Source organism: Thunnus albacares, chromosome 22, assembly GCF_914725855.1.
Source record: "Thunnus albacares chromosome 22, fThuAlb1.1, whole genome shotgun sequence".
NCBI lineage: Eukaryota > Metazoa > Chordata > Actinopteri > Scombriformes > Scombridae > Thunnus > Thunnus albacares.
This window is the reverse complement of record NC_058127.1, coordinates 25,115,867-25,141,366: the sequence shown is the minus strand read 5'-3', so window position 1 is coordinate 25,141,366 and position 25,500 is coordinate 25,115,867. Positions and strand designations below refer to the sequence as shown.

Sequence of the window (25,500 nt, the reverse complement as noted above, 5' to 3'; positions counted from 1 at the left end):
ACCTAAAGTAATAAAGTTTGGTTCAACTGCTTGTTTAATTCGAAATATTTTCAAAATTTAATTCATGTGTTAAATGTAGTTTGTACATTTATTTGGTATTTGGAACATGGTTATATAAAAGTTTGTATCAATAAATAAAGCAGTTAATGGATTTCAATAATCTCATTCATTTGATTCATTGTGCGGGGGAGTCTTCTCCACGAACCCTATTGGTCCGCGAACCCCAGCTTGACAGCCATGTGGCCCAGACAGTAGTTAGTAATGTCTATGGTCCTTTTTAGATACTCGGTTTTAGGCTTCATGTCGCGTTGAGCTGGAATGTCTGGAGCGCTCCGTGCCATCCAGTGACCGTCCAACTGTGAGCGGAGCTTTGCGCGCAGCACCATCACTGTCTTAAGACTGAGAAATCCTGGGGAACTCCATCTCTGCTATCTCTTTTCTGTCGGACACCAAATGTAAGCTTAACCACGCCGGTTCAGCTATGAAGACTGGTCAAAGCTGTGTGAAGACGCCGCCGATTCTGCGGGAGGTCAAGGATCTGCTCCAGAAATCGGCGCACATAGACGAGGATGCCCCGGAGAAGCAAGACGAAAGCAAATATGTGGATGAAACCAAAAAACCGGCAAAAGACTCTCGCTTTGATGAGAGAAACCAAATGTCTGTCCTCATTGACAGCAGCGGCGCTGGAGTTCTGTGCGCAACGGAACCAAATCACCAGCTGATGATTGAAAAAGAAAATGAAACTACGAGCAGAGATAATACCAGAGTTGGAAAATGTACAGAAGATGTCCAGAAGGGTCAGTGTGATCCCTCCTCGCCATCAGGTCCCCATTGTCTTAAGTCAGAGGATTGCCTGAAATCAGGAGACGCCGACAAAAGCGAGCGTACAGTGACGCAACCTGAGGTCTCCACAGACAACAAAAACACACCAATGAATGAAGATTTGCACTGTAGCGATAATCATCTGAGCGGTAGAAGTGAGTCGGATGATTATGAGGAGGATGATGATGTTAGTTTGGTGCTTTCTGACGACAGCGATCCGTGCGTAACGGAGGATGAGTCCCATTACATTACCACGCACGAGATCCAGCTCTCGGAGCTGTCTGACCATGAGGGGGACCTCGTAGTGGGCTCCTCGGCCAGCTGGGACATCGAGGATGACAACCAGGTGTACTCTTTTGTCGATTACGCGTCTTTTGACGGTGATGTAGCGGTGGTGGGGGACAGGGGGGACGGCCATCTGCCTCGCTCTGAGAGCGCATCAGCAGCAGTCAGCACTCTGCTTGAAAGTGATCTGTGCGACGCGGCCAAGTTCGCCAGCTCAGATGAGAGTGTGTCAAAGCCCCAGCAGTGCAGTGGCAACAGTGCTGGACAGATCCAGCTGTCAATCAGAACCACTTCTCGAGCTATAAATGGCCCTAGCAACATCCAAGAAAAGGAAAACATTCTTTATCATGCCGGGCGCTCCGGAGACATGAGTAGATATGTTTTTAGAGGAGTTGATGGGAAGGCAGACACGTTGTGTGACAGGGCAAAGTGTTTCATAGCCGCGCCCGGACGCTTACACTTTGGCGGCAAATTGAGGGGAAAAGAGGTCACCGAATATTCCAGCGGTGCGTCCAGCGCTGTCAGCGAGCTGGACGACGCTGACAAGGAGGTGCGCAACCTAACAGCCAAAACCTTCAAGAGCCTGGCTTATCCTTACTTTGATGCAATTAATTTCAGCACCTCAAGTGAGTCATCTGCATCAGACCATGGGATAGGGATAAATAGGTGGTCCACGTTTGTCGACCTGAAATATGGCAACATGAATGTTTCACAAGGACTGGACCAAAGTGTTCTTTCCCACCAAAACTCAAGGGCCTCATTTGAAATAGCCAAAAATGTAGACAATAGAGGTTATAAGGGCACTGCACTGGCAAACACCAAACCGCCCACCAGCAAGATCTTCACTCTGAATGGGAATCCCCACGGGGCATCGTCTTCTACAAAGAAAATAGAGCTGATGGGGAAATTTGGTCAGGGGCACAGTGGGGTGATTAGACTCACAGAGACTCTGAATTTTCGTTGCAATGTCAAATCAGGAATGTCTGGGGGAGAAAGGCGCACTAACTTTGCACAAAACGCTGAAGGATCACGTTCCACAGATGAAGTTACCAACACTTTGCCAGGCGGCCAGAGGAGAGGGGCCAGCAAGCCACCCTCGAAAACCATGGAAGACACACACAAGAAAGCCATATTCGCCTCGAGCGTTATCAAAAATGTGATTTCTAAGAAGATGCAGTTCGAGCAGGAGCGCAAGATGGAAAGAGGGGAGATAAGTGAGCCGCATCAGGCGCCGTCCCCGTGCTTTGTGCACCAGGAGAGCGACAGTCACAGAGGGAAGGGGAGCAGAGAGCTGCACAGACAGAGCTCAAAGTTTTCCGAGAGCAGCTCTGACTACGCCATAATGTGCGTGGATGAATTAGGGGACTTTGTGGACAGCGGCTCATGTGATACCAAGAGCGACTCTCGGAGACAAGACGCGATCGCTCTCGCCCCAGAAACTAATTTGGAGCCGACGAATGAAGCTGGAATTGATACTAAAAAAGGCGCATTGGAAGCGTCCAAAAGCACGTTGTTTCGCAGCCAAAATAGCGCATTCAGATGCTGGAAGGACGAGGAGCTAGAGTTTCAAAAGGATCATAAAAACGATAAAACTCCGGAGGAGAAGCCACTTTCAGCTAACGACAGAGAGGGCGAGGGGAATCAGTACTCAGACGACAGCAGCAAACTGACTAAAATGTCACATTTGTTTGTGCCAAATATCCAACTGCTGTCTAGTGACGGAGAAGTCGGACAGCAGCTGCCGGGCAGGATTTATTCTCCATGTGGAGATGGAGGAGGGATTAAACTGCGCTCTGACAACACTTTATACATTGCAAACTCCAGGAATGTCGCTACATCTAAATCTCCGGAAATTAAAATTAATTTAAGGAGCGTGAGAGACAATAAAAAGGAGCCTTTTGGAGTCTCCAAGCTGCGTGCTCCTAATATAGGCTGTAACGCAGTCAGCCTGATCAAAACAGATGACTTCAAATGCCAGGCGCTGGCTGCAGCTTTGAAGGGTGAGTCCTCTGATAAAGTGCCACATTTCATGGTTAGAGACATTAGAGATAATAAAGGAAAGCTACAGACACCCATACACCAAGTGAGAGACGTGCGTAAATTGGTTAAAAGTTCATATCATTTTGTTTCTTTGGATAACAACGAAAATAAATCCAACTTCGCCTCTGCTGACACCCATCCAGAGCAAAAGAAACAAATGTCATATCGACATCCTACATCTGTTTCTCCTATAGTGATAAAATGTCAGTCTGTTAATACTAACAGTAACGGAAAACAATCTGGAAATCTTGACTTATCTAAACATGAGCCGTTTGACATAGACAGATCGTCTCCAGAGGGCGCCAAAACCGCTCCACTACAAAGGCAAGCAGGGAGAGCACCCATAAATAATTCAAATAATTCCTCAGAGGGAGGCAGTGGGTTGAGAATTGAAAGCAAAACAGCTTCAAAAAGACAGGAAAAAATACCACAGATAACAGATAACATCACAGATAAGAAGCCTGAATCAAAGATGGCAAACCAGGCAGCTTTGGAAAAACTCCAGGCTGCTGTGAAAACCATGGAGCAGCTCTATGTGTTTGAAAGAAATGAATGGAAAAGGAAGAATCAGCCCCAGCCACTGACAGACAGCCATGTGCTCTCACTGATTACCAGCGAGGAGCTTGGAGGCCCTGAGGAGGAAGGGCTGACAGGGTCCAACATGGAAAAGACAGTCAGAAGAGATTCATATCCCAACACAGATATGATACCACCAGCAGTGGCGGCGTCCCCCAGCATCGACAGCCTGCTGAGGCGAGAGGACAAAGATCTCAACAAGGCCTTTCAGGCATCCAGTGGCCGTGATGATAGGCTCATTGCTAAGTCGATGCAAGCTGCTAGCACCACAGGGGGCAAGAACATGTTCAGCCTCAGCTCCAGCCTAAAGGCCTCTGCAACTGTCAACGCAAAGACGCCCCAGCCAAATGCCATCACACAAACGCCTTTCACCACCAAAAGCTTTGTCCCAAAGTCTCCCAAATTGCCAGTGTCCTTAAAAATCAGCCAACCAAAACTGAGTGGAAATGAAGGAGCTGAATCGAAGGAGGTGGAGAGATCTGCACAGGAGCACTTGAGGGCCTCAGCTGACAACGAGAACTACCTAACCATTCCGGTTAAGACTCATGCCAGCAGCAGCAAACAGGCTTCATCTGCTGAAAAAACATCAGTATACACATTCACCACCCAGTCACACCCAACCACTCCCCCAGGACAAGTGGGTTCTAGTGCAAAGGGTCAGGAAGACCACAACCAGTCCCCTAAACGCTCCAGCATTGTGATGGAGACACGCTCACCAGAAATCCCTCCTGCCACCATCTACCACTCCCTGCCATTGGGCATGCCCACGAATCAGCCACAGGTGTACTGCTTCTCCCCGGCAATCACTCCAGCTCCCACTCTGGAACACTTCCAGGCCACCCAGAGGAAGATGCTCCTTGATCCCACCACCGGAAACTACTACCTAGTGGACACTCCTGTTCAGCCAGCCACCAAGCGCCTCTTTGACCCTGAAACAGGCCAGTATGTGGATGTGCCCATGCCCCAGCCTCCTATAACCCCTGTACCCATGCCGCTTTCACCTTTGGCCCTCAGCCCTGGGGCGTACGGACACACCTACATGATGTACCCAGGCTTTATGCCGACACCATCAGTGATCCCGGCCCGGACACTGGTGCAGTCACAGATGTCGGTGCAGTCAGAGGTGGAGAGTGGAGAGAAGGTCCCGTCACAGCAGCCTGAGGGCATGTACATGGAGACTCCCTTCTACATGGCCACAGGGAAGTCTTCACAGGCAGCATCTGGGACTCAACAGCAGGCCACCACCAACAAGCTGCCGCAGGGCTTAACCAGCATCAAGCAGCCGGTCATCAGCATCACCTCACAGCAAGGGCCCCGGATCATCGCCCCACCCTCGTTTGACGGAACCACCATGAGCTTTGTGGTGGAGCACAGATAAACCGCAGCTAACCTGGACAGGTGAGTAATTCTGACAGTTCAACCTGGTTTGTGTTCATCAGGTTTATGTGGATCTAATGCATGCATTTTGTCACATAGTGTCAGACTGATTTTGTAATTTGTTCTTGGTAATATTGTATCTTAAATTTATTTCAAACATACAGTTAAGTCTATTAAAAGTATAGAACACCTTACCATACAAGGAATACAGAAATATCACAGTGCAATCTTTACATTTAGTAGTGAAATTAACTAAGCACTCACTAATTTTTTCTGTTCATAATGTCATGATATAATGTCAAATTTAGTAATTGCAGTGCACTCATATTTATGCACTCAATTGGGCAGTGGTGGCCTGAAGGTTAGAGAAGCGAGCTTGTGACTGGAAGGTCGTCCGTTCATTCCCCGGATCCGCAGGATAAATCCGGGAAAGTGAAAAAGCAACGCAAAGCAATGCTTGCCCTTCCCTCATTACCACCACTTAGGTGATTCCGAAATAATGCTGTTTTTAATCCAACTTCCTCAAACTAACTGACAAACTGAAAACTTCAGTAATATTCCAGCACAGTTGTACTAGTTGGTGTCTTGTTCTCTGGACTCATAATGAAGCTGCCCTGTTAAGTCAACTGTGTGCACTGTTCTTACCGAGAACTGAGATTCAGCGGGGTACATACAAAATACCAGGAAGGCATTAGGTGGGGGTGGGGGGTCATTAGGGGCTCAACAGCAAATTTTTGCCATGGAGCCCCTTAACAGCTCAGTCATGTGAGTAACCATCAAGTACGTCAAAGTGTCCATGTTAGCCAAAATCTTCTGGTTAGCATCAAGTTGTGCTCTGGTGTGACCTGACAGCAAAATGACCCCTAATCAAGGTGCCTCTTTAATTTTTGTTCACACTTCTTGGAGAGTCTGAGCACACAAAAATATACTAGTTATATACAAGATTTGTTTGCATTTCTAGTTATAATATTGTAGTTCTAGTGGTTCAAAGTTTCAGTATGAAATCTATGGAGACCCAAAGTTTAAACTTAAATAAATAAATTAATGAATAAACATTATTAAATAAATAATCATATGAATACATACAAACAAAATAATACTAATGATAATAATACTATAACCATTAATATTTCAATGTTCTAAAATTCATTAAAGCTCATTATTAAGAAATTGTTTTTGATCCTGCCTATTTTCATGGTAAAATAGTTTGTGTCAGGTCATTTCAATGTAATTACAGCAGTTTTAAAATGTTATTTTTCACAATGCTTTTCCCACACTGCCAAAACTTTGGTGATAGCAAGACACTGAAGCTCAACTGGTATGGAGGCCTAAAGTGTTCCACATAAAATAAATATTAAGACAGTATGAAACACACATTCATAATATTTATAACACAAATACAGACAAAATTAACACAGTATATTATAAAACTCAGCTTGTGATTGTTGTTATTGGTTTTCAGTTCATCCAACAGTCAATCACGGAACTGGCTCTGCTCTGTTTGTCTTGACACATGAAGTCTTTGTGATGAAAGGTAGCATTAAATAGACCTGTTATTGTGAAAACAGTATTATAAAATAAAATAAAATTAGGGAAAAGGGACATTTTTTAATTATTAATTTATTCAATTTTAAACACTTTAGGTCTGATGGATTTAATTTTCTTGCTATTGTCAAAGTTTTGGTAGTGTGGAAAAAATGGCTTTTTGAAATGAATTCATCTTTTATAAAAAGCACATTCTGATTAATAAAAACTGCTGCAATTAAATAAAAAAAAAATTTCACTAGTCTCTTTTTTGGAGAAAAAAAGTAAGTTACGTTACATTTCATAATAGCAACATGAGTTTGAAAAATGGCTATATTATTTTTTTGTTATTGTTATTATTCTATATGTTATTTAATGTCTGTATTCATCGATATGATTATTTATTTCATACCTTAGTATATACCAATTCAGTCTATTTATCAATTTCCTAGTAGTATCAGGTCAATTGGATGAGGGCACAAAGAATTGCAACCAATCATGCCCCAGGATTCAATATGCATGAAAAAGGAAGAGACATAATGTGATTGTAAAGTTTGCAACTGAGCACCTCAGCAGGCGCTAGCACTCACATTCTAGTTTGTGAATTCTGATATCACAGCAGAGATACAGAGGATTACATTGATGTAAGATTCTTCATGGTCTTGGTGTTTGAATTTGTGTATGGCATGGTGGACATAGTGTGTGCAGGAGTAAAAGGTCAGGCAATAGCAGGCGTTTGTTATGTGTATACATGGACAGTTTCAGCTGCTGGTGAACATCAAGAGGCTGTCTGGCAGGTCAGAGTCGCAGCGGGGTCAGCCGGCTTTTTATAGGACCCGTCATTTAAAGCCAGAGAGAGTGAGAAGCCAGATTCACATGGCTTCTGATCAGCTGTTACATAAACACAGCATGCAACATAGCAGCAGATAGCCTCAGCTGCACTGTGGGTGGACATTTGGAGTTCCCCTTATCATCTGAGAATGAGACCCACATACCAGAGGGCTTAGTTATGATTGTAATGTAAACAGATATTCTGTCGTCTGATAGGCTAGAGGTTGAAGAAATTTGCTTTTGATTGGAAGGTTGCTCGTTCAATTCTCCAGACTAGCTGCAAAACTTTCATTGAACAATCATTATGTACCTCAACAACTATCGTCAGGGTGCTCTTGACACACCTTACCTGCAGGTTTAAAAAGGTGACATTTTTTGTGAGTACAAAATGATAAAACTAAAGCTAGTCATGAGAGAATGTATGGCTAGTTTTGTGATACTTGAGACCATACCAATAAATGGCATAGAGACACGCAAGGTGAAATGAATTGCTGTGCAAGTTTTTCTGTTAAATAACCAAAATATATGGAAGTTCATTCATTCCAAAACTAAGTGGTCATTTATGAGTCTTCAAGGGCAAAATCTAAGAGTGTACAGGGACAGATAGGTAAGCACAGAACATGGTTTATCACAGGAGCATGTTGGATTTTGGTAAACTGTGAAACTGTACTTGCTGGTTCATGTACCATGAAACACACACACAACACGTTTCCTTGTTTTGCTTTAGTGTCAGTCCGAATGACCCCTCACTTTTAAATCCAAATGGAACTTATTGGTCAGTGAGTGATGAATTACAGATTAATGTAGTTTCTACTTCCAATCACACTTTATTTTACAGTTAAACATTTACCATATATCTCGTATCAATAAAATACTTACTGGCTACCGATATCAACAAATTTGTAGGTACAGGGGAGGAAGACAAGAGGATAGAGAATAAGTGGCTAACATATATGTATTAAAAGGGTTTAAATGATGGTGATGGAAGTATTTCCTAAATTACTGAGTACATAATTAATAATTAAGAGGTGCAGTAATATTGTTACTCGGTAACAAGGCAGAGAAAAAAATGGGATTAGGATATAGTTTAATTTATTTTAAGATTCTGACACATTAACAAAAATACTGTGAGAATATATTTATTCTTAATATTAATATAGTGTACATTATTATTATTGCTCAGGAACAAGACATCAGGCTAAGCCTGAGTACAGGGGTGTACCTCTATAGCTGTAGCTATAAAACAGTTACAGTACCGAAAGTACTGTAAAGTTTGGACACACTTTCTTATTCAAGTGAATGGGAAGGTGTGTCCAAATGTTTGATTGGTACTGTATATGTGTGTTTTTTTTGTAATGATGATAAAATACTGATGAACAGTAATGTGATTTTGGGATCAAACGTAGGACTCATCTGACATCTGAATTGAAATTGATGTTAAACAAGCACCTAGATGAGCTTCATATCCTGTCATGTCATCACATCATAAACAACTAAGGGGCCAAATACATATACTTTCACTCACAAGCTTTATTAAAGTTTATTGGACAAAATACAACATACACAATGCTGTGGCAAGCTATTAATTCAACAAGTGACACATGATGATTTTACCAAGTCTTTTTGTGAAGCATGCATGAGGATTTCCAGCTGAGATACATGTAATAGGTTTTAATGATATTACCATCAGGGCATAGCATTGAAATAGTGTGAAAAAACATTCTTATTACAGTGTAAGTCTGGATGCTGTAAAGTAAAGTTGACCCCTGCTCACTCTGTTTTACTCTAATTATATTGTAATTACAGAGGGCGTGGCCTGTCAAATGAAGTGGTCCACAGTTCAGCCCTTTTTCACAATAATTATAGTGTAGTTACAGAGTATGTGGACGGTCAAACAAAGCAGTCCACTCTTCACCCCTGTTTCATGGAAATTACAAATAAGTGTTGGGTATGGAGGATGTAGTATTTAATGTTAATTACTCCGGTATATTAACACAGCACAGTCCATCACCACAATAAATACCATTAAACAGAAATCACTTATCTGTCCATCTCAATGTTACCTTAAGATCTTTGATTCTGAACCAAAGTTGGAAGCATTTGATTTTCTAGTTGTGCAGAAGTCTTTCTTGATTGGCAAAAAACAGAGTAGAGCCTATGGGCTAAATCCTTCACACACACACAGTACATCAGTGAAACTTTACCACTGAAAATTGCTCCAAACGTACTATACATTTGTGGCAAATGCATACAAGTATATTGTGGGAAGAGGTCTATCCATTCTTACAGCTATCATAACTCACTGAATTGTTAATCTCTCAATTTTCCAGCAGTTTGGATTGTCACAAAAATGAAAAAAAAATGGTTTTCATACCAAAATACTGTTTAATGCAAAGTAACACTAGGCTAATATTACTACAGTAAATTAAAGTTGAGCCTACGTTTTGTAATTATCTTATCTAAGTATTTTCTGTTTTAGTATTGCATTATTATATATGGCTACTACGATGATTGAAAAAAATGCATACATATACACTCGTTTTTTAAATAGTTATAACAATTAAAAATCTCTCTCTCTCTCTGCTGACACATCTACATAAATGATGCATACAATAACTTACATCGTCAGTTGGTGGAAGCAGTTCCACAGTTACAGTTGTTGGGCTAGTTGATCAGTTGCTCTGTGGAAACAAACCAAAAGCAGCAGGTAAATGAAATTTAGTTGTGGGCTGCATGTTTATGGATGAGAGACACGAGCCACACAGGCTTCCTCATTCTTTTCAATGAGACCACTGCAGCTACACAGGGCTCTGTCAAAAAATATGAGGGTAGTTAGGTCCTGGCTCTACTATTGCTGCAGTGCAATGCAATATTATCTGGCTAATGAAATATGTGCAAACACACATACTACTGTAGGTAAAACACCTTGTAGCTTGTAGCATCATGCTTATTCTACTGTTAACCTTTCAAGCATCAAGACAGAAGAGACAAATATTACTTTCCAAAGTTGTACAACCCAGAAAAGAGTACACAGCACTGTGCAGTATGTTGGTGTTTGATTGCTCTTCAAACTGGACTTACTGTTATCTATATGCTGTTATATATACTATTACTTGTGCCTTCTCCACTTGACTTTAGAACTGTCAATGAAAAAAAAATGGAAAAACAAAAATACAAAATACAAAATTGTACCTATTTTGTCACATCTTCGAGGCTGTACATCAATGCCATTGTCTTGAGACACGGCTCTGGTTATTTATAGTGCCCATATCATTAATTTGCCACATACTGGTATCAGTGACAATAGATTTTCCAATACAGGATAAAATTAAGAGATAATTCATCTTAATACATTTTATAAATGGACCATCTATGACAATTTTACAGATCTCTATGTAAACTGCCATAAAATTACATATTTATATTACATATCTTCTCATCAATTTCATATCGCTGTCAAATCGCTCTAAAAAACGTGTGTATGTTGGTCTGAAGTATGCATGAGATGCACATATCTCGCAGCTCATTCTGTGTTTATACAGTTAATACCAGCTTCTTTGAGATGTGGTGTATGTGTGGTATATGTGTGGTTTTGTGCGCTTGTTCACTTGTTTATCTGAACCCCAGACTCTTATGAGACAGTCCTTGATAAAACTCCTCCCTTATCAGACTGTCAGGACACAAATCAGGAAACAGTTTGTTTCCTGTTCCTCACCGAGCAAAGAGACACACAGAGAGAAGGACGATAGCATTCAAACTCTTCCACTTCCACAGAGAGAAAACAGATATAGTAAGGAGTACTGGGAACACTGGAAATACTGGAATACTGGAATACTGGAATGCTGCTGTTTCAACCTGGTACTGACTGCATATACTGAAAGAGAATTTAAAAAGAGCCATCACTCAAAGTGAAAGTAACTTTTAGGGAACTTTTTAGAACTACGGCTGACTTCTTCCTTGGTTGCACCGTCTGCCTACTGTGTTTTCTGCGTCTCTCAGACAGAAAATGGCTTCTCGATCAGAAGAAGATTTCTGTTGTTCTGTCTGTCACGACATCTTCAAAAATCCTGTTGTGCTGTCATGTAGCCACAGCTTCTGTAAAGACTGTCTGCAGCGCTGGTGGACAGAGAAACTAGTACACGAATGTCCAGTTTGTAAAAGAAGATCTTCAAAAAGTGAACCACCTTCTAACTTGGTGTTAAAGAACCTGTGTGAAGCCTTCCTACAACAACTTTCTCTACAGGAGAAAGCATCTGCAGAGTCTGAAGCTGTCTGCAGTCTGCACTCAGAGAAACTAAAGCTCTTCTGCCTGGACCATCAGCAGCCTGTGTGTGTCGTCTGTCGAGATTCAAAGATACACACCAACCACAGATTCAGCCCTATTGATGAGGCTGCACAAGATCACAAGGAGGAGCTCAGGAAAACCCTGAAGCCCTTACAGGAGAAACTGGAGAACTTTAATCAAGTTAAAGTTAACTGGGATCAAACAGCAGAGCATATTAAGCAACAGGCCCAACAAACAGAGAAGCAGATAAGGGAGGAGTTTAAGAAGCTTCATCGGTTTCTACAAAAGGAAGAGGAGGCCAGGATCACTGCTCTGAGGGAGGAAGAGGAGCAGAAGAATTGCATGATGAAGCAGAGGATTGAGGCTCTGAGCAAAGAGATAGCAGCTCTTTCAGAAACAGTCAGAGTCACAGAGAAAGAACTGAGAGCTGCAGACGTCTCATTCCTGCACAACTACAAGGCTGCAGTGGAAAGAGCCCAGCAGCGCCCCCTGCTGAATGATCCACAGCTAGTGTCAGGAGCTCTGATAGATGTAGCCAAACACCTGGGCAACCTGACCTTCAACATCTGGAACAAGATGAAGGAGATGGTCTCCTACACTCCTGTGATTCTGGATCCAAACACAGCTTATCCAAACCTCGTCCTGTCTGAAGATCTGACCAGTGCAATATATGTGGAGACAAAGAGAGAGCTTCCTAAAAATCCAGAAAGGTTTGAATATTATGTCACAGTCCTGGGCTCTGAGGGATTTGACTCTGGGACTCACAGCTGGGATGTTGAAGTTGGAAAAAATACAAACTGGGCAGTGGGTGTGACAGCAGTGTCTGTCAAGAGGAAGATAGAGATTCCTAGTGGATTTTGGGAAATATGGTTCAGTGATGGTAAATACAGAGCGCACACTCCATCAGTTACAGATAGATTTATTTCAGTAAAGAAGCCTCTTCAGAGGATGAGAGTGCATCTGGATTTGAACAGAGGAGAACTGTTATTCTTTGATCCTGACACTGACGCACACATTTACACCTTCACAGACACTTTCACTGAGAGGCTGTTTCCCAGCGTTGGCACATTAAGTACAGTGCCATTGAAGATATTACCAGATTGATGGTCATGATGGTGATGAGGCGTTAATGTATTGAACAAGAATACCATTGATTTTGCTACTTATTTGAAGCAATATTCACAATATATCCTTTTTTCTATTTTTATCAATCACCTGATATGTGAGTAGCTGTGATTTTGCTGTCACTTTCTTCCCTTAGAACAGAAAACATTTTTGTACAGAGAAAGACATTCTACAAGCTGGTTTTAGAAATACACACTGACTGCAAAATTGTACATAAAACAGCAAGTTTTATGTCAGCTTAGACAAAGAGTGAATATCCAAAAGTGTGTTGTTATGTCCTCCCACTAAATAGCCTAAATGTATGGAAGTTCATTTGTGACAAAATTAGTGGGTGGTGAACAGTCTGCAAAGTTAAAATCTGAGAGTGTACATGTAAATTTGTAAGTGCACAACATGTTTTATCACAAGCAGGGACAGGGTTGTAAATATAGCAGATGTTTTGCTCCTGTAAGATAAATTGTGTCAAAAGATTTCAGTGTGTCAAATCAAACTGCAAACACTCTTATGTGCATGCAATCATGAATGTGATTGTTATATAAATCCAAGGATGACTATGTTAAATTTAAATTATTGAAATAAAAATTCAAAATTTGCTTCTATTTGTGTTGTTATGTTGTAGGACAAAATTCACACAAACACACGCATGAAACCAAAATTTAAATTCAACAATCAAAATGTCATTTTGATCTACAAGTTTAAAAATGCATTACTGCTGCCAACATTATAATCAAAACAGTGAAATCAATTGATTGATAATTCGAAATGTACTCCAAAATATAATCCTGCTATAGGTAAAATGAAACTGAACACCAAATAGACTTTTCATTTGTAAATTGGCAGACAGTGTGCTACTCTGTAGTCTGTGTGTGTCATCTGTTGAGATTCTAAACTTGAAAATGAAAACCTAAACAAAGCTTTTGAATTTGCTTTTGATTTATGTCATGATATAATTGCTAAAACATTGTTATCAGGCAACGCACTGTGTTGGCCAATCAAATATGTGACTGGTAAACACAGTGTTTATCTGTAGGGCTTTTGTCAGTCTGATGCCAGAGAGTACCTGTGGGTCAGTGAGAGATGGGTGGCTTTGATAGATCAATGGAGCTCCACTAACAGTCCTGACACATTTTCATATAACGAAATGAAATAATGAGGGAGAAATGTTTTGGAATGCAACACACTCCTGGTCTGTTTTATAACAAAACAAAACAGTTTCTGACTGTCAGGACAGAAACCAGGAAACACAATTGGTTTAGTATTCCTCACTGAGCAGAGACATACACACAGAGAAGGACAATAGCATTTAAACTCACCACTTCCACAGAGGGAGAACAGTTACAGTAAGGAGTACTGGGAATACTGGGAATACTGGAATACTGCTGTTTCAACCTGGTGCTCACTGCATATACTGAAAGAGAGAAATTTTACAGCCACGCCTTACTGCTGTCTGCCTGCTGTGTTTCTAGATTTACTTGAACAGAAAATGGTTTCTCGATCAGTGATGGATTTTTCTTGTCCGGTCTGCCACGAAAATCCTGTTGTGCTGTCGTGTAGCCACAGCTTCTGTAAAGACTGTATTGCAGACATTCTTTGATCCTGACACTGTTACACACATATACACCTTCACACACACTTTAACTGAGAGGCTGTTTCCCTTCATTAGCACTCTAAATGCAAAGCCAGTGAAGATATTAACAATGAAAGTCACCTCACAGTTAGCTCAAAATATGTGCAAACACACATACTACTGTAGGTAAAACACCTTGTAGCTTGTAGCATCATGCTTATTCTACTGTTAACCTTTCAAGCATCAAGACAGAGGAGACAAATATTGCTTTCCAGAAGTGATAACTTTCCAAACTTGTATTATCCAGGCTGAAAAGAGTATATGGCACTGTGCAGTATGTTGGTGTTTGATTGCTCTTCAAACTGGACTTACTGCTATATGTATGCTGTTATATATACTATTACTTGCACCTTATCCACTTGTCTTTAGAACTGTCAATGAAAAAAAATGGAAAAACAAAAATACAAAATACAAAATTGTACCTATTTTGTCACATCTTCGAGGCTGTACATCAATGCCATTGTCTTGAGACACGGCTCTGGTTATTTATAGTGCCCATATCATTAATTTGCCACATACTGGTATCAGTGACGATAGATTTTCCAATACAGGATAAAATTAAGAGATAATTCATCTTAATACATTTTACCTATTCTGTCACATCTTTGAGGCTATACATCAATGCCAAAGCAGCTGTCATGATGCACAGTCATTAGACACAGCTCTGGTTATAGTGTCCATGTCATTATTTTGCCACATATACTGGTATCATTGAGAGCAGATTTTCCAATACAGGATAAAATGAAGAGAAAATTAATCTAAATACATTTTATAAATTGACCTTCTATGACAATTTTACAGATCTCTATGTAAACTGTCATAAAATTACATATTTATTATTTCATTCTGTCTCAACTTATTTTCCTCTCTCCACCTTATCATATGACCCTCAGATCACTCTAAAAAAAACATGTGGTCTGAAGTATGCATGAGATGCACATATCTTGCAGCTCATTCTGTATTTGTACGGTAAATACCAGCTTCTGTAAAATGTGGTGTATGTGTGGTTTTATGTGCTTGCATCACTTATCTGAACTCCAGACTCTTATGAGACATGTCCTTATAAAACTCTTCCCTTATCTGTCAGGACAGAAACCAGGAAACACAGTTGGTTTAGTATTCCTCACTGAGCTAAGAGAGACACAGAGAAAAGGGCGATAGCATTCAAACTCACCACGTCCACGGAGTGAGAACAGATACAGTAAGGAGTACTGGGAACACTGGAAATACTGGGAATAATGGAATACTGGAATGCTGCTGCTTCAACCTGGTACTAACTGCATATACTGAGACAGAGTTGAAAGAGGAGCTATGACTCAAAGTGAAAGTAACTTTTAGGGAACTTTTTAGAACTACGGCTGACTTCTTCCTTGGTTGCACCGTCTGCCTACTGTGTTTTCAACGTCACTCAGACAGAAAATGGCTTCTCGATCAGAAGAAGATTTCTGTTGTCCAATCTGTCACGACATCTTCAAAAATCCTGTTGTGCTGTCATGTAGCCACAGCTTCTGTAAAGACTGTCTGCAGCGCTGGTGGACAGAGAAACTAGTACACGAATGTCCAGTTTGTAAAAGAAGATCTTCAAAAAGTGAACCACCCTGTAACTTGGTGTTAAAGAATCTGTGTGAAGCCTTCCTACAACAACTTTCTCTACAAGAGAAAGCATCTGCAGAGTCTGAAGCTCTCTGCAGTCTGCACTCAGAGAAACTAAAGCTCTTCTGTCTGGACCATCAGCAGCCTGTGTGTGTCGTCTGTCGAGATTCAAAGATACACACCAACCACAGATTCAGCCCTATTGATGAGGCTGCACAAGATCACAAGGGGAAGCTCAGGAAAACCCTGAAGCCCTTACAGGAGAAACTGGAGAACTTTAATCAAGTTAAAGTTAACTGGGATCAAACAGCAGAGCATATTAAGGAACAGGCCCAACAAACAGAGAGGCAGATAAGGGAGGAGTTTAAAAAGCTTCATCGGTTTCTACAAAAGGAAGAGGAGGCCAGGATCACTGCTCTGAGGGAGGAAGAGGAGCAGAAGAGTCGTATGATGAAACAGAGGATTGAGGCTCTGAGCAGAGTGATAGCAGCTCTTTCAGAAACAGTCAGAGTCACAGAGAAAGAGCTGAGAGCTGCAGACGTCTCATTCCTGCACAACTACAAGGCTGCAGTGAAAAGAGTCCAGCAGCGCCCCCTGCTGAATGATCCACGGCTAGTGTCAGGAGCTCTGATAGATGTGTCCAAACACTTGGGCAACCTGACCTTCAACATCTGGAATAAGATGAAGGAGATGGTCTCCTACACCCCTGTGATTCTGGATCCAAACACTGCTAATCCAAAGCTCGTCCTGTCTGAAGATCTGACCAGTGTGATATTTAGGGGGGTAAAGAGAGAGCTTCCTAAAAACCCAGAGAGGTTTGAAGACTACCTCACAGTCCTGGGCTCTGATGGATTTAACTCTGGAACTCACAGCTGGGAGGTTGCAGTTAGAAATGACAGAAACTGGGCAGTGGGTGTGTTAGGAGCGTCTGTCCCACACACAGGAGAGATTCTGAGTGGATATTGGGAAATACTGTTCAGTGATGGTAAATACAGAGTGAGCTCCCCACCAGTTATAGATAAAATTCTCTCACTAAAGAAGCCTCTCCGGAGGATCAGAGTGTTTCTGGACTGGAACAAAGGAAAATTGTCTTTCTTTGATCCTGACACTGATACACACATTTACACCTTGACACACACTTTCACTGAGAGGCTGTTTCCCTTCATTAACACTCTGAATACAAAGCCATTGAAGATATTAACAGTGAAAGTCACTTCACATTTGGCAATGTAGATGATTATGTTAGAGATTGCAATCAGGATGATGATGATGATGATACAATTATATCTTTAACAAGAATACTACTTATTTTAAGGAATAACTATTTGTGTGTCCTCTATTTTATGTCCACTTTTCTATTCTTATCAATCGCCTGATATTTGTGTCTAGCTGTGATTTTGCTGTCACTTTCTTTCCTTAGAACAGAAAACATTTTGTGCAGAGAGACACTCTACAAGCTGGTTTTAGAAATACATATGGACTGCAAGATTGTACATAAAACAGCAGGTTTTGTGACAGCTTAGACGGAGTGTATATAAGACAATCAAAGGTGTGTTGTTGTGTTCTCCTACTAAATAACCTAAATGTATGGAAGTATGGAAGCTAAAAACTGGGCAGTGATTAGTCTGCAATGTTAAAATCTGTGAGTGTACAGGTAAAACATTGTAAGTACAGAACATGTTTTAGCACAAGCGAGGGCCCAACAAACATAGTGGCAGATAAGGGAGCAGTTTATGAAGCTTCATCAGTTTCTCCAAAAGGAAGAAGAGTCCAGGATCACTGCACTGAGGAAGGAAGAGGAGCAGAAGAGTCACATGATGAAGCAGAGGATTGAGGCTCTGAGCAGTCACTATTGATGTAGATTCTCTGTAGTTTAAGGATGATGGCAATGAGGTGTCTATTTCATTAAGCAAAATACCACTTTACTTTAAGAAATCACTGCTGTCAGTGTCAGTACACTATTGTGAGTATGAATTTAAACTTAAAATCTGTGGGAACAGTTGGAGATGCACAGCAATGTGTAGTCACATAAGCCTCAGTCATTTCTATATATACAGTACATAGAACTGTGTGTATTTGTTGTGTGTATTTTTTTCTTTAGAGATGGCAGTAGTGGTCAGATGGGTTGCCATGAAATTTTGCATTCATGCCCCGTGAGGATGAAGCCTACTGACTTTGGTGTCTCCCTGACTTTTCCTCTGGCGCAAATAAGGTTGACATTTGTGGTTTTAAGTTACATTTGGTGCATTGCCATTGTGAGACTGTTAGCATGCTAATTTTAGCATTCAGCTCAAAGCAACACTGTGCACAAGTACAGCTTTACAAAGTTGCTAGCATGTCTTGTTTTTGTATGCTTTTTAAAAAAAATAAGAATTCAGTTCAATTGGAATTGAATTACAAGTTTCACTAGAAGTGTTGCTTCCTCATTGAGAAAACTTGATGTAGCTTTAAGCAAGCTTTAGACTAGCAGAAGTGAGTAAAGCAAAACTGTTTTCCATCGTTAAGCTTTTAAAGGAACATTTGTGGTCACAATGATCATGGAATGATATAAATGCAGATGTCTTCTATTACCTCCTTCAGGATAAATATGTTTTTTTTCATTTTTAGTCTTGTAATGTAATCAAAATGCCACTGCCTAGAGAGTGTGAGCTAGTGTTGCTCATGCAAAGATATGTGTTGCATTTTACTGGTGTAATTTTAAAGGTCCTTCATGGTGTTACTGTGTAGTTAAGGTTATGACTGTTAAAGGTTGAAAGGAATTTGGTCAAGTATGTCAACCAAGGTTGTTTTGTATATGTTGTATATATTTTAGCTCATTAGCCTCATGCTAACCCTTTTCCTCTGGCATCCCCTATTGTGTTGATGTGTTGTTGTACTGTATCCTACATCACACGCTAAGTGCTGATAAGCTTCTAGTCATTCAGACTACCTGGTAGTGTATTTCCAATTATAGTTACAGCCATTAAAGGTGTGGTCAGCAGACAAAAGAGATTAAGGGGGAAAAGTGCTTTCATTTATTTTTATTTGGTTGACACCTTGTTGTTATGTCCTTTGAGTTATACAGCCTTGCAAATACTTTTGAGAGGAGGAACCTTAAACATAGTGTACATGTATGTAAATAAACACTGACAAATGCGAGAGAACCATACACTGCCTGTGTCATTGTTACTGTGTTTTTTATAGATCAAAAATATAATCTTAACACAGACTTTGACTGGTTCCACACCACTGTTCATGGCTGTTAACATATCCAATTAATTTTGGCAGTTGAAGTCAGGATTATCTTGGAGTAACATATGACATTCACACATTATTGTGTGATTGTAGTTGAATCTTATTTTTTCTGGAATTAAGCCTTTCTTTTGATACCATAGATCACAATATTTTATTGGGTTGTTTGAAGAAGTGGGCTGAGATAGCTGGTATAGCACTTAAGTGGTTTCTTCCTATTTTATCTAATCACCAATGTTTTGTTTCTATTACTGACAAAGTGTATGGTTGTGCTCCTCTGACCTGAGGTGTTCCTCAAGGGTCAATCCTGGGACCTTTCTTATTCTCCCTCTACCCATTTTTAAGGCACATTATCTGTTAGTCAGCAGTGTCTATATCAATAATTGCTATGCTGATGATGCCCAGCTTTACATATCAGTGAAACATGTGGAACTTTCAAATATGCCAATTTTACAGAATTGTCTTAAGGAGATTAGTGCCTGGAGGTGTCATAGTTTCTTGTAGTTAAATCATAACAAATCTGAAACTCCCCAAACCAGACCTGTTTAAGGTTAACTGGCTTCTAAGTCACAGTTGGTTTCCGTAAACCAAGGGGTCATTTTAAATTCCCTATTGTAATTCTTAAATAGTTATCCAGTCTTGTTGTTTTTAAACACTGTTAAACTACACCCCTTCTTATCTCTCTAGCAGCTCAAACAATTTATCCATTATTTTGTCTCCTTGCGTCTTGACTGTTGAAATGTACTGTATTCAAGAAGGTGAAGCGTGTCGAAAATTAGCTCAAAATTTCGCTGCACAATTACCAACTAAAATCCCACAACATTCCCATATCACCCTGGTGCTGGCTTCAATACACTGGCTTTCTATTTAGGATTGAATTTAAAATCCTTTGAATTACTTTCATGATGTTGCACAATTCGGCTCCACCATATATCAGTGAATAACTGATCCCATATTGGTCTTCTGTGCCTCTCTGGTCATCAGAACATGGTATCCTGATTGTGCCCAGTCCAAAGACTTTAACAACTCTTATGCACAGTGAACTCAGCAGCCACACATTTCTCCATTCTCTATTTCTCTGTTTTGAGTCTTCAGGTTAGACTAACCCATTGTTGCTAACTTTGGAGCTAACCCCCTTCACTTTTCCAGCACTTGGGTAAACAACAAACGTGACTTTTTTGCATTTCTTAACTGACACACTGGAGTCTGTACTGTACATTTACTGCTAGACTTACAACTACTGACTGCTAACCTTTTCCTCTGCTCCACTCGCATCCACCATCACTTTCCTGCCACTCAATCTTTCCCACTTGCTACGCAAACACACTACGTAATACAATATTACTAACGGAGTTACGCTACCAATAGTTTCCTAGGTAACAACACAGAGGATGACCCACGCATTGGAACAGCACTGCACAGAGGCTCCCAAACATTATTGCTTTCCGAATGAATGGATATTTGGCATTATTTTTGGCATTAAAAAATATTTTTTTGGCCTGGCAGGGGTTCTTGTTGTTACAATTATGGGAGAAACACTGATTCAGTAAACGTTCAGTACGTTCAGTAAACGCTCAGTAAACGTTAAGTGTAGTTAGACCATTAGGTTGGGTGAGTTCAAAGTTGGGAAAACAAAGGGGGTGTTTTGAATACACCCTCGTTTTCACAGGTAGTTTGTTAGTCTGTCCCTCTCGCCGCAGGAAATAATGGATTAATCCTGGAAAGCTACTGATGTAGCACTGTTCTCCTTATGAAAGTAATACGGAGATTATTCGACCAATGAGAATTTAGTCAGACGAGAGCATATCAACCAACTAATCGACCAGTCGACCAGGAGACTACAGCCCTATTGCTTATACCACTAACCGCTTCTGTATCAGACACTGGGGCAGATACATCAGTTGCTTCTGATTGGTTAGGCAAAACAGGCCACCTCTCAAGCAGAAATTGGCTAACATGAACACTATGTCAGATTTAATAATTAAGTGAAAACTAAATGGCAATTCAGTGCAAATATTAGACATTATGAGTGTGCACAAAACAGGAATCTGTGCACAAAACACTCTGGAATTGCAAATTTGTCACAGAGCACTCTTGAATCTCAAATTGGTGTTTGAATAAATCTCTTTTTTTTCTCAATAGTTTTGTCAGTTATAAACTTCTGTACAACACTAATCTTGTCAGATTAGTGCCCTCAGATTTCTCTCCTTAGAACACAAGGTTTCTTGATAAGAAAACATGACTCTACCATCCTATTGTGCACATATGAAACATTTCACATGTTGAAACAAAGATTTCTCTAATGAAAGTACCTCTTATAAATAAATGTATTTGGGTGTCAATTGTTATTATCATGTTAATAAGAACTTTGTGTCTGTTTGTCTCCTTCACTCCCAATAGGGTGGAGCGCTAAGTGGACTGCTGGACTGCTCTGGGTTTTGATCTCTTCATTGTGCATCATATGCTTATTTTAGTAGCTAAAGATGATGTTTCAGGGCCTTGTGTAAAAGTCCTCGCATAAAATTTACATCATTTTAACCTTTTCTAATTTGTACAAGATGTGTATAAAGTATATTTTTCTTCCTTTGTTTTATATCATCTCATTGTAAAAGTTTGAAAGTCTCCCATAATATATAGGCCTAAACTGCACTGACACTGTGAGCTCAGTGATCAATCATCCTGTAAACCAATCAGGGTTTTATTTTGGAAAATCTTTATTTTATGTCCTTTTTCTTCTTTATCATTTTGGAATTTAATTTATAAGATCAGACATTTGGGCTACAATTAATATTAACAAGATTAACATAACGACATCATTGCATTACAATATTCATGATAATGTTTTTCTTACCATATTTTGTGTGTTGGTTTTTATGCGGTGTCATTGCTATTGCTTAAAGGTCAGCATTCACCACCATGTTTTTATATACCTAGAAATGTCATTATTTAATCAACCATGATGAATTCATTAACACAATACTATTAATTTAACGTGTCTGTACAGTGGTCCCTCTTTGTGCACTTATCCTGCTTATATATCGGAATATTCCATTTATTTGGTGTAATTATAGTATCACAACAGACTTTTTATGTTTTTATTTAATTACCACACAAAGAACAAACTTTATTAATTATTCCCTGATCACACAAAAACAAAATAGGCCAATCCCTCTTCTTCTCACTGGAAAAAAAAGATATCCAAGCAGCCCTAAAAAGGTTTAAAGAGCAGTGCAGCAGCAGGACAAAGAGGGGCCTCTGGGATTACTCAACTGTATGATCTTTAAACTGATGTACCTTAGCACCCATTTGCATCCCGTCTGACATGAATTTCTTAGTGATTATATTAACAGTGATTTATTTTTTTTGTATATAATACTTCACAAACTGTGGATCTGCTGGCCAGTCCATGGCTCTTTCATTTTGACTCAACTTTTGGAATAATCCTACTTTTCTGTCATTATGCTACAAAAATACAAAATCCAGTCAACCAACATCAAGCATTCCTTTATAATAACTGCAGTAACAATTGTTGCTGTGTTTGTTATAAAAGAAAAAAACTGTATGGGTATCATATGACAGGAAAGAATTGATGTGGAAATTGATGTGAATGGATAAATAAACAGTGCGTAGACTGATAAACTGTGCACACATAAACTGTATGGGGTGGTGTATTAAACAGTGTTAGTAAGTAATATAATTTCTTACAGCATGCTCGTTAAGTGAAAGCACAGATTAATAATCCCTGTTGAGAAAATGTGATTCTGTAAAACATGTCTTGTCCTGTGAGCGGCACATTTTAAAGTGATCATCAGCCACTCAGAGCAGAGTGTAAATTAGACACTGTACAGTCCTATTGATTATTAATATGTAATTTATACTGTATATCATAAAGTGCAGGTGAGAGGATGTCTTTTGAGATATTGTGCTAAAGAGGAATATTATGGCTTACATGCTGTAACTTGCTTGGTTTTTACAGCATACAGTATTGATAACATTTTTGGACACCATTTATTGGTATGTGCTTTTATTTAACTCGTATGACAATTAGGTACTGCCATAACATGACTGAAAAACTACTTTCTTATTCTGAATGCCAGATGCATATTCTTGAGGTGGTACTTCAAAATTTCCCCTAAACTACCCATTCAGTTAAGCATCCTGTTTGCATGGTTTATTAATCCATTCACTCAGCCTTGTGAACTGTGTGTGTGAATATTCATGCCAATAGTTTCTTCTGTCATTTTTTAAAATAGAACTTTTCATTGTTTGTGCACCTCAAATAATATGAACAGTAATTCCATTGATCTTCATTGTATAAAGGGGGAAGGCGGAAATCTCAGAAACAGATATCTCAACACCTGGAAGAATACAAACAAAACCATCTGTATGGCTAAATTATTATTATTATTATTATTATTATTATTATTATTATTATTATTATTATTTTTGTAATTTGGGTGAGCTGACTCTTTTTGTATACTCAGAAATCCCAAATGTAGAATAAAATTATCAGATTTTTGAGTATGATGTTAATAGATACTATTGTCTCACTTCCTGTATACCAACTGCCAGAATAAAACGTAAATTAGCACAGCGTACTGTATATGACAGGGGCATGGTTGGTAAAACAGCTCAATATTTTCTGGCACTTTGACTTCAATGTGATAAAGTGAACTTCATAAGTTCACATAATGGTTAATGAAGTTACTCATCCCACTAATGCAGTTAGATCTATTAAATGATTATTTATTCAGACAGTGGTGATGTCTACAATTGCAATGTTTTGTGGTTATTGCAACACTTTGAAAATAATATTGCAGCAGTATTTGAATGTGCATGAAGATTAGTTCTTTTGTTGTTGTTTTTTTTTTACTTCTGTGCAATAGAAAATAAGTGTAAATATTGTTTTCAAAGGTCTAGATGAGGGTGTTGTGAAGGTCAATGGAAGTATGGAGAGAGACTTTTGGAACGTAGGGACTCTTATTGGTAATGAAGTAGTGAATGTGCAGCAAGGGGACGTGGCTTTAGGTGAATAAAGAGAAATGACGCAATGAAAAAACTTACAGTGTTCTGTCCAAGAAAGAAAGGTGAATTATAGGTTTTTAATTTTGATGTGTTTTGCAAATGGACACTGTCGGTTCAAAGTTGTGTCAGGGGTGCAAGGGATGTTATGTCACATGATGTTGTTAAAAGTGTTTGTGCATTGTGAAAATTCAATAAATATGGAACCCTTTTACAGACCTGCCACTCATGTTTTTCATTTGTTCACCGTTGTTCATAAATTATCTACAGTATCACCCACACCCAGCAATAACCTAATTAAAACTTAACTGGAGGCTTAGTTTTTAGTTTCTTCACTTGCCTTCTCAAAAATGTCTTGACAGTGGCAGTACTTTTGCTTAAACCACATTAAAACACAATGGAGTTTTGAATCATCTGCTTATCTTTAACTACATTTCTTGGTCCCTTGATCCCTGAACCTGTGACAGGAGTGGTACACTTGAACACAAGTGACCACATACAGCATCAGGTAAGTTGTTCTAGGTTTTGGATTCAGTGTTTTAGGGTCTGTATGAATCTGCGGTTATACAACAAAAATTGGAAAGAATGCATACAGTTAATGTTGTAAAAGACACAAATGAGCTATTGTATCATGATTATATGTTATGATCATTTAAAATAGTTTAACTTTTTTGGGAATATGGCGTATTTCCCAAAATGTCGAACTATTCCTTTAACTAATTAGGGAGGGGAGGGGATTCATTGACTGGTCTGGACATTTTTTTTAAATGTGGATTTTATTTTATTTTTTAATGACCCTTTAAAGTTTCCATCTTTATCAAAATCCCATTGAGCACTGACAACTTTGCAAGACTGAAATGTGGCTTAGCACTGTTGATGCTGGAATGTGTGCTAAATAAGCGGTCAGTGTTAAAGGCTTATCTGCTGGCTGTGGGCCTATATAATAACTGGGTTAGGAAGGGATGCAGGTGGATGGCTGCAAGCTCATGTTGCAGAGCCCTAACTGTATAGAGGCATCTAATCCCAGTGTGTCTGCAATGCATTCCATCACATCCAGAGCCATACCTCACACATACTGTATGTCTCTGGCTATTTTGCAATGTACATTGCCACAGAAACTAATGTATTCATTAATAATTAATGGTGGTCTTTATTGATGGAC

The 25,500-nt window shown here is 39.6% G+C and overlaps 2 protein-coding genes across 2 annotated transcripts; both read left to right on the top strand.

Moving 5' to 3' along the window:
• The first annotated feature begins 279 nt into the window (after positions 1-279).
• Positions 280-24,556, top strand: c22h4orf54 (chromosome 22 C4orf54 homolog). Its single transcript, XM_044341433.1, has 2 exons — positions 280-5,121; positions 21,717-24,556. Exon 1 carries the CDS (start codon positions 482-484, stop codon positions 5,099-5,101), a length of 4,620 nt encoding a protein of 1,539 aa, XP_044197368.1. The 5' UTR covers positions 280-481; the 3' UTR covers positions 5,102-5,121; positions 21,717-24,556.
• On the top strand, positions 10,962-13,462 carry LOC122973722 (E3 ubiquitin-protein ligase TRIM39-like). The gene has a single exon (XM_044341434.1). It carries the CDS (start codon positions 11,462-11,464, stop codon positions 12,842-12,844), a length of 1,383 nt encoding a protein of 460 aa, XP_044197369.1. The 5' UTR covers positions 10,962-11,461; the 3' UTR covers positions 12,845-13,462.
• Positions 24,557-25,500: the final 944 nt, after the last annotated feature.

Coding starts and splice junctions, on each gene's coding strand:
- c22h4orf54 (XM_044341433.1), top strand. CDS start 482: ATGAAGACTGGTCAAAGCTGTGTGAAGACGCCGCCGATTCTGCGGGAG.
- LOC122973722 (XM_044341434.1), top strand. CDS start 11,462: ATGGCTTCTCGATCAGAAGAAGATTTCTGTTGTTCTGTCTGTCACGAC.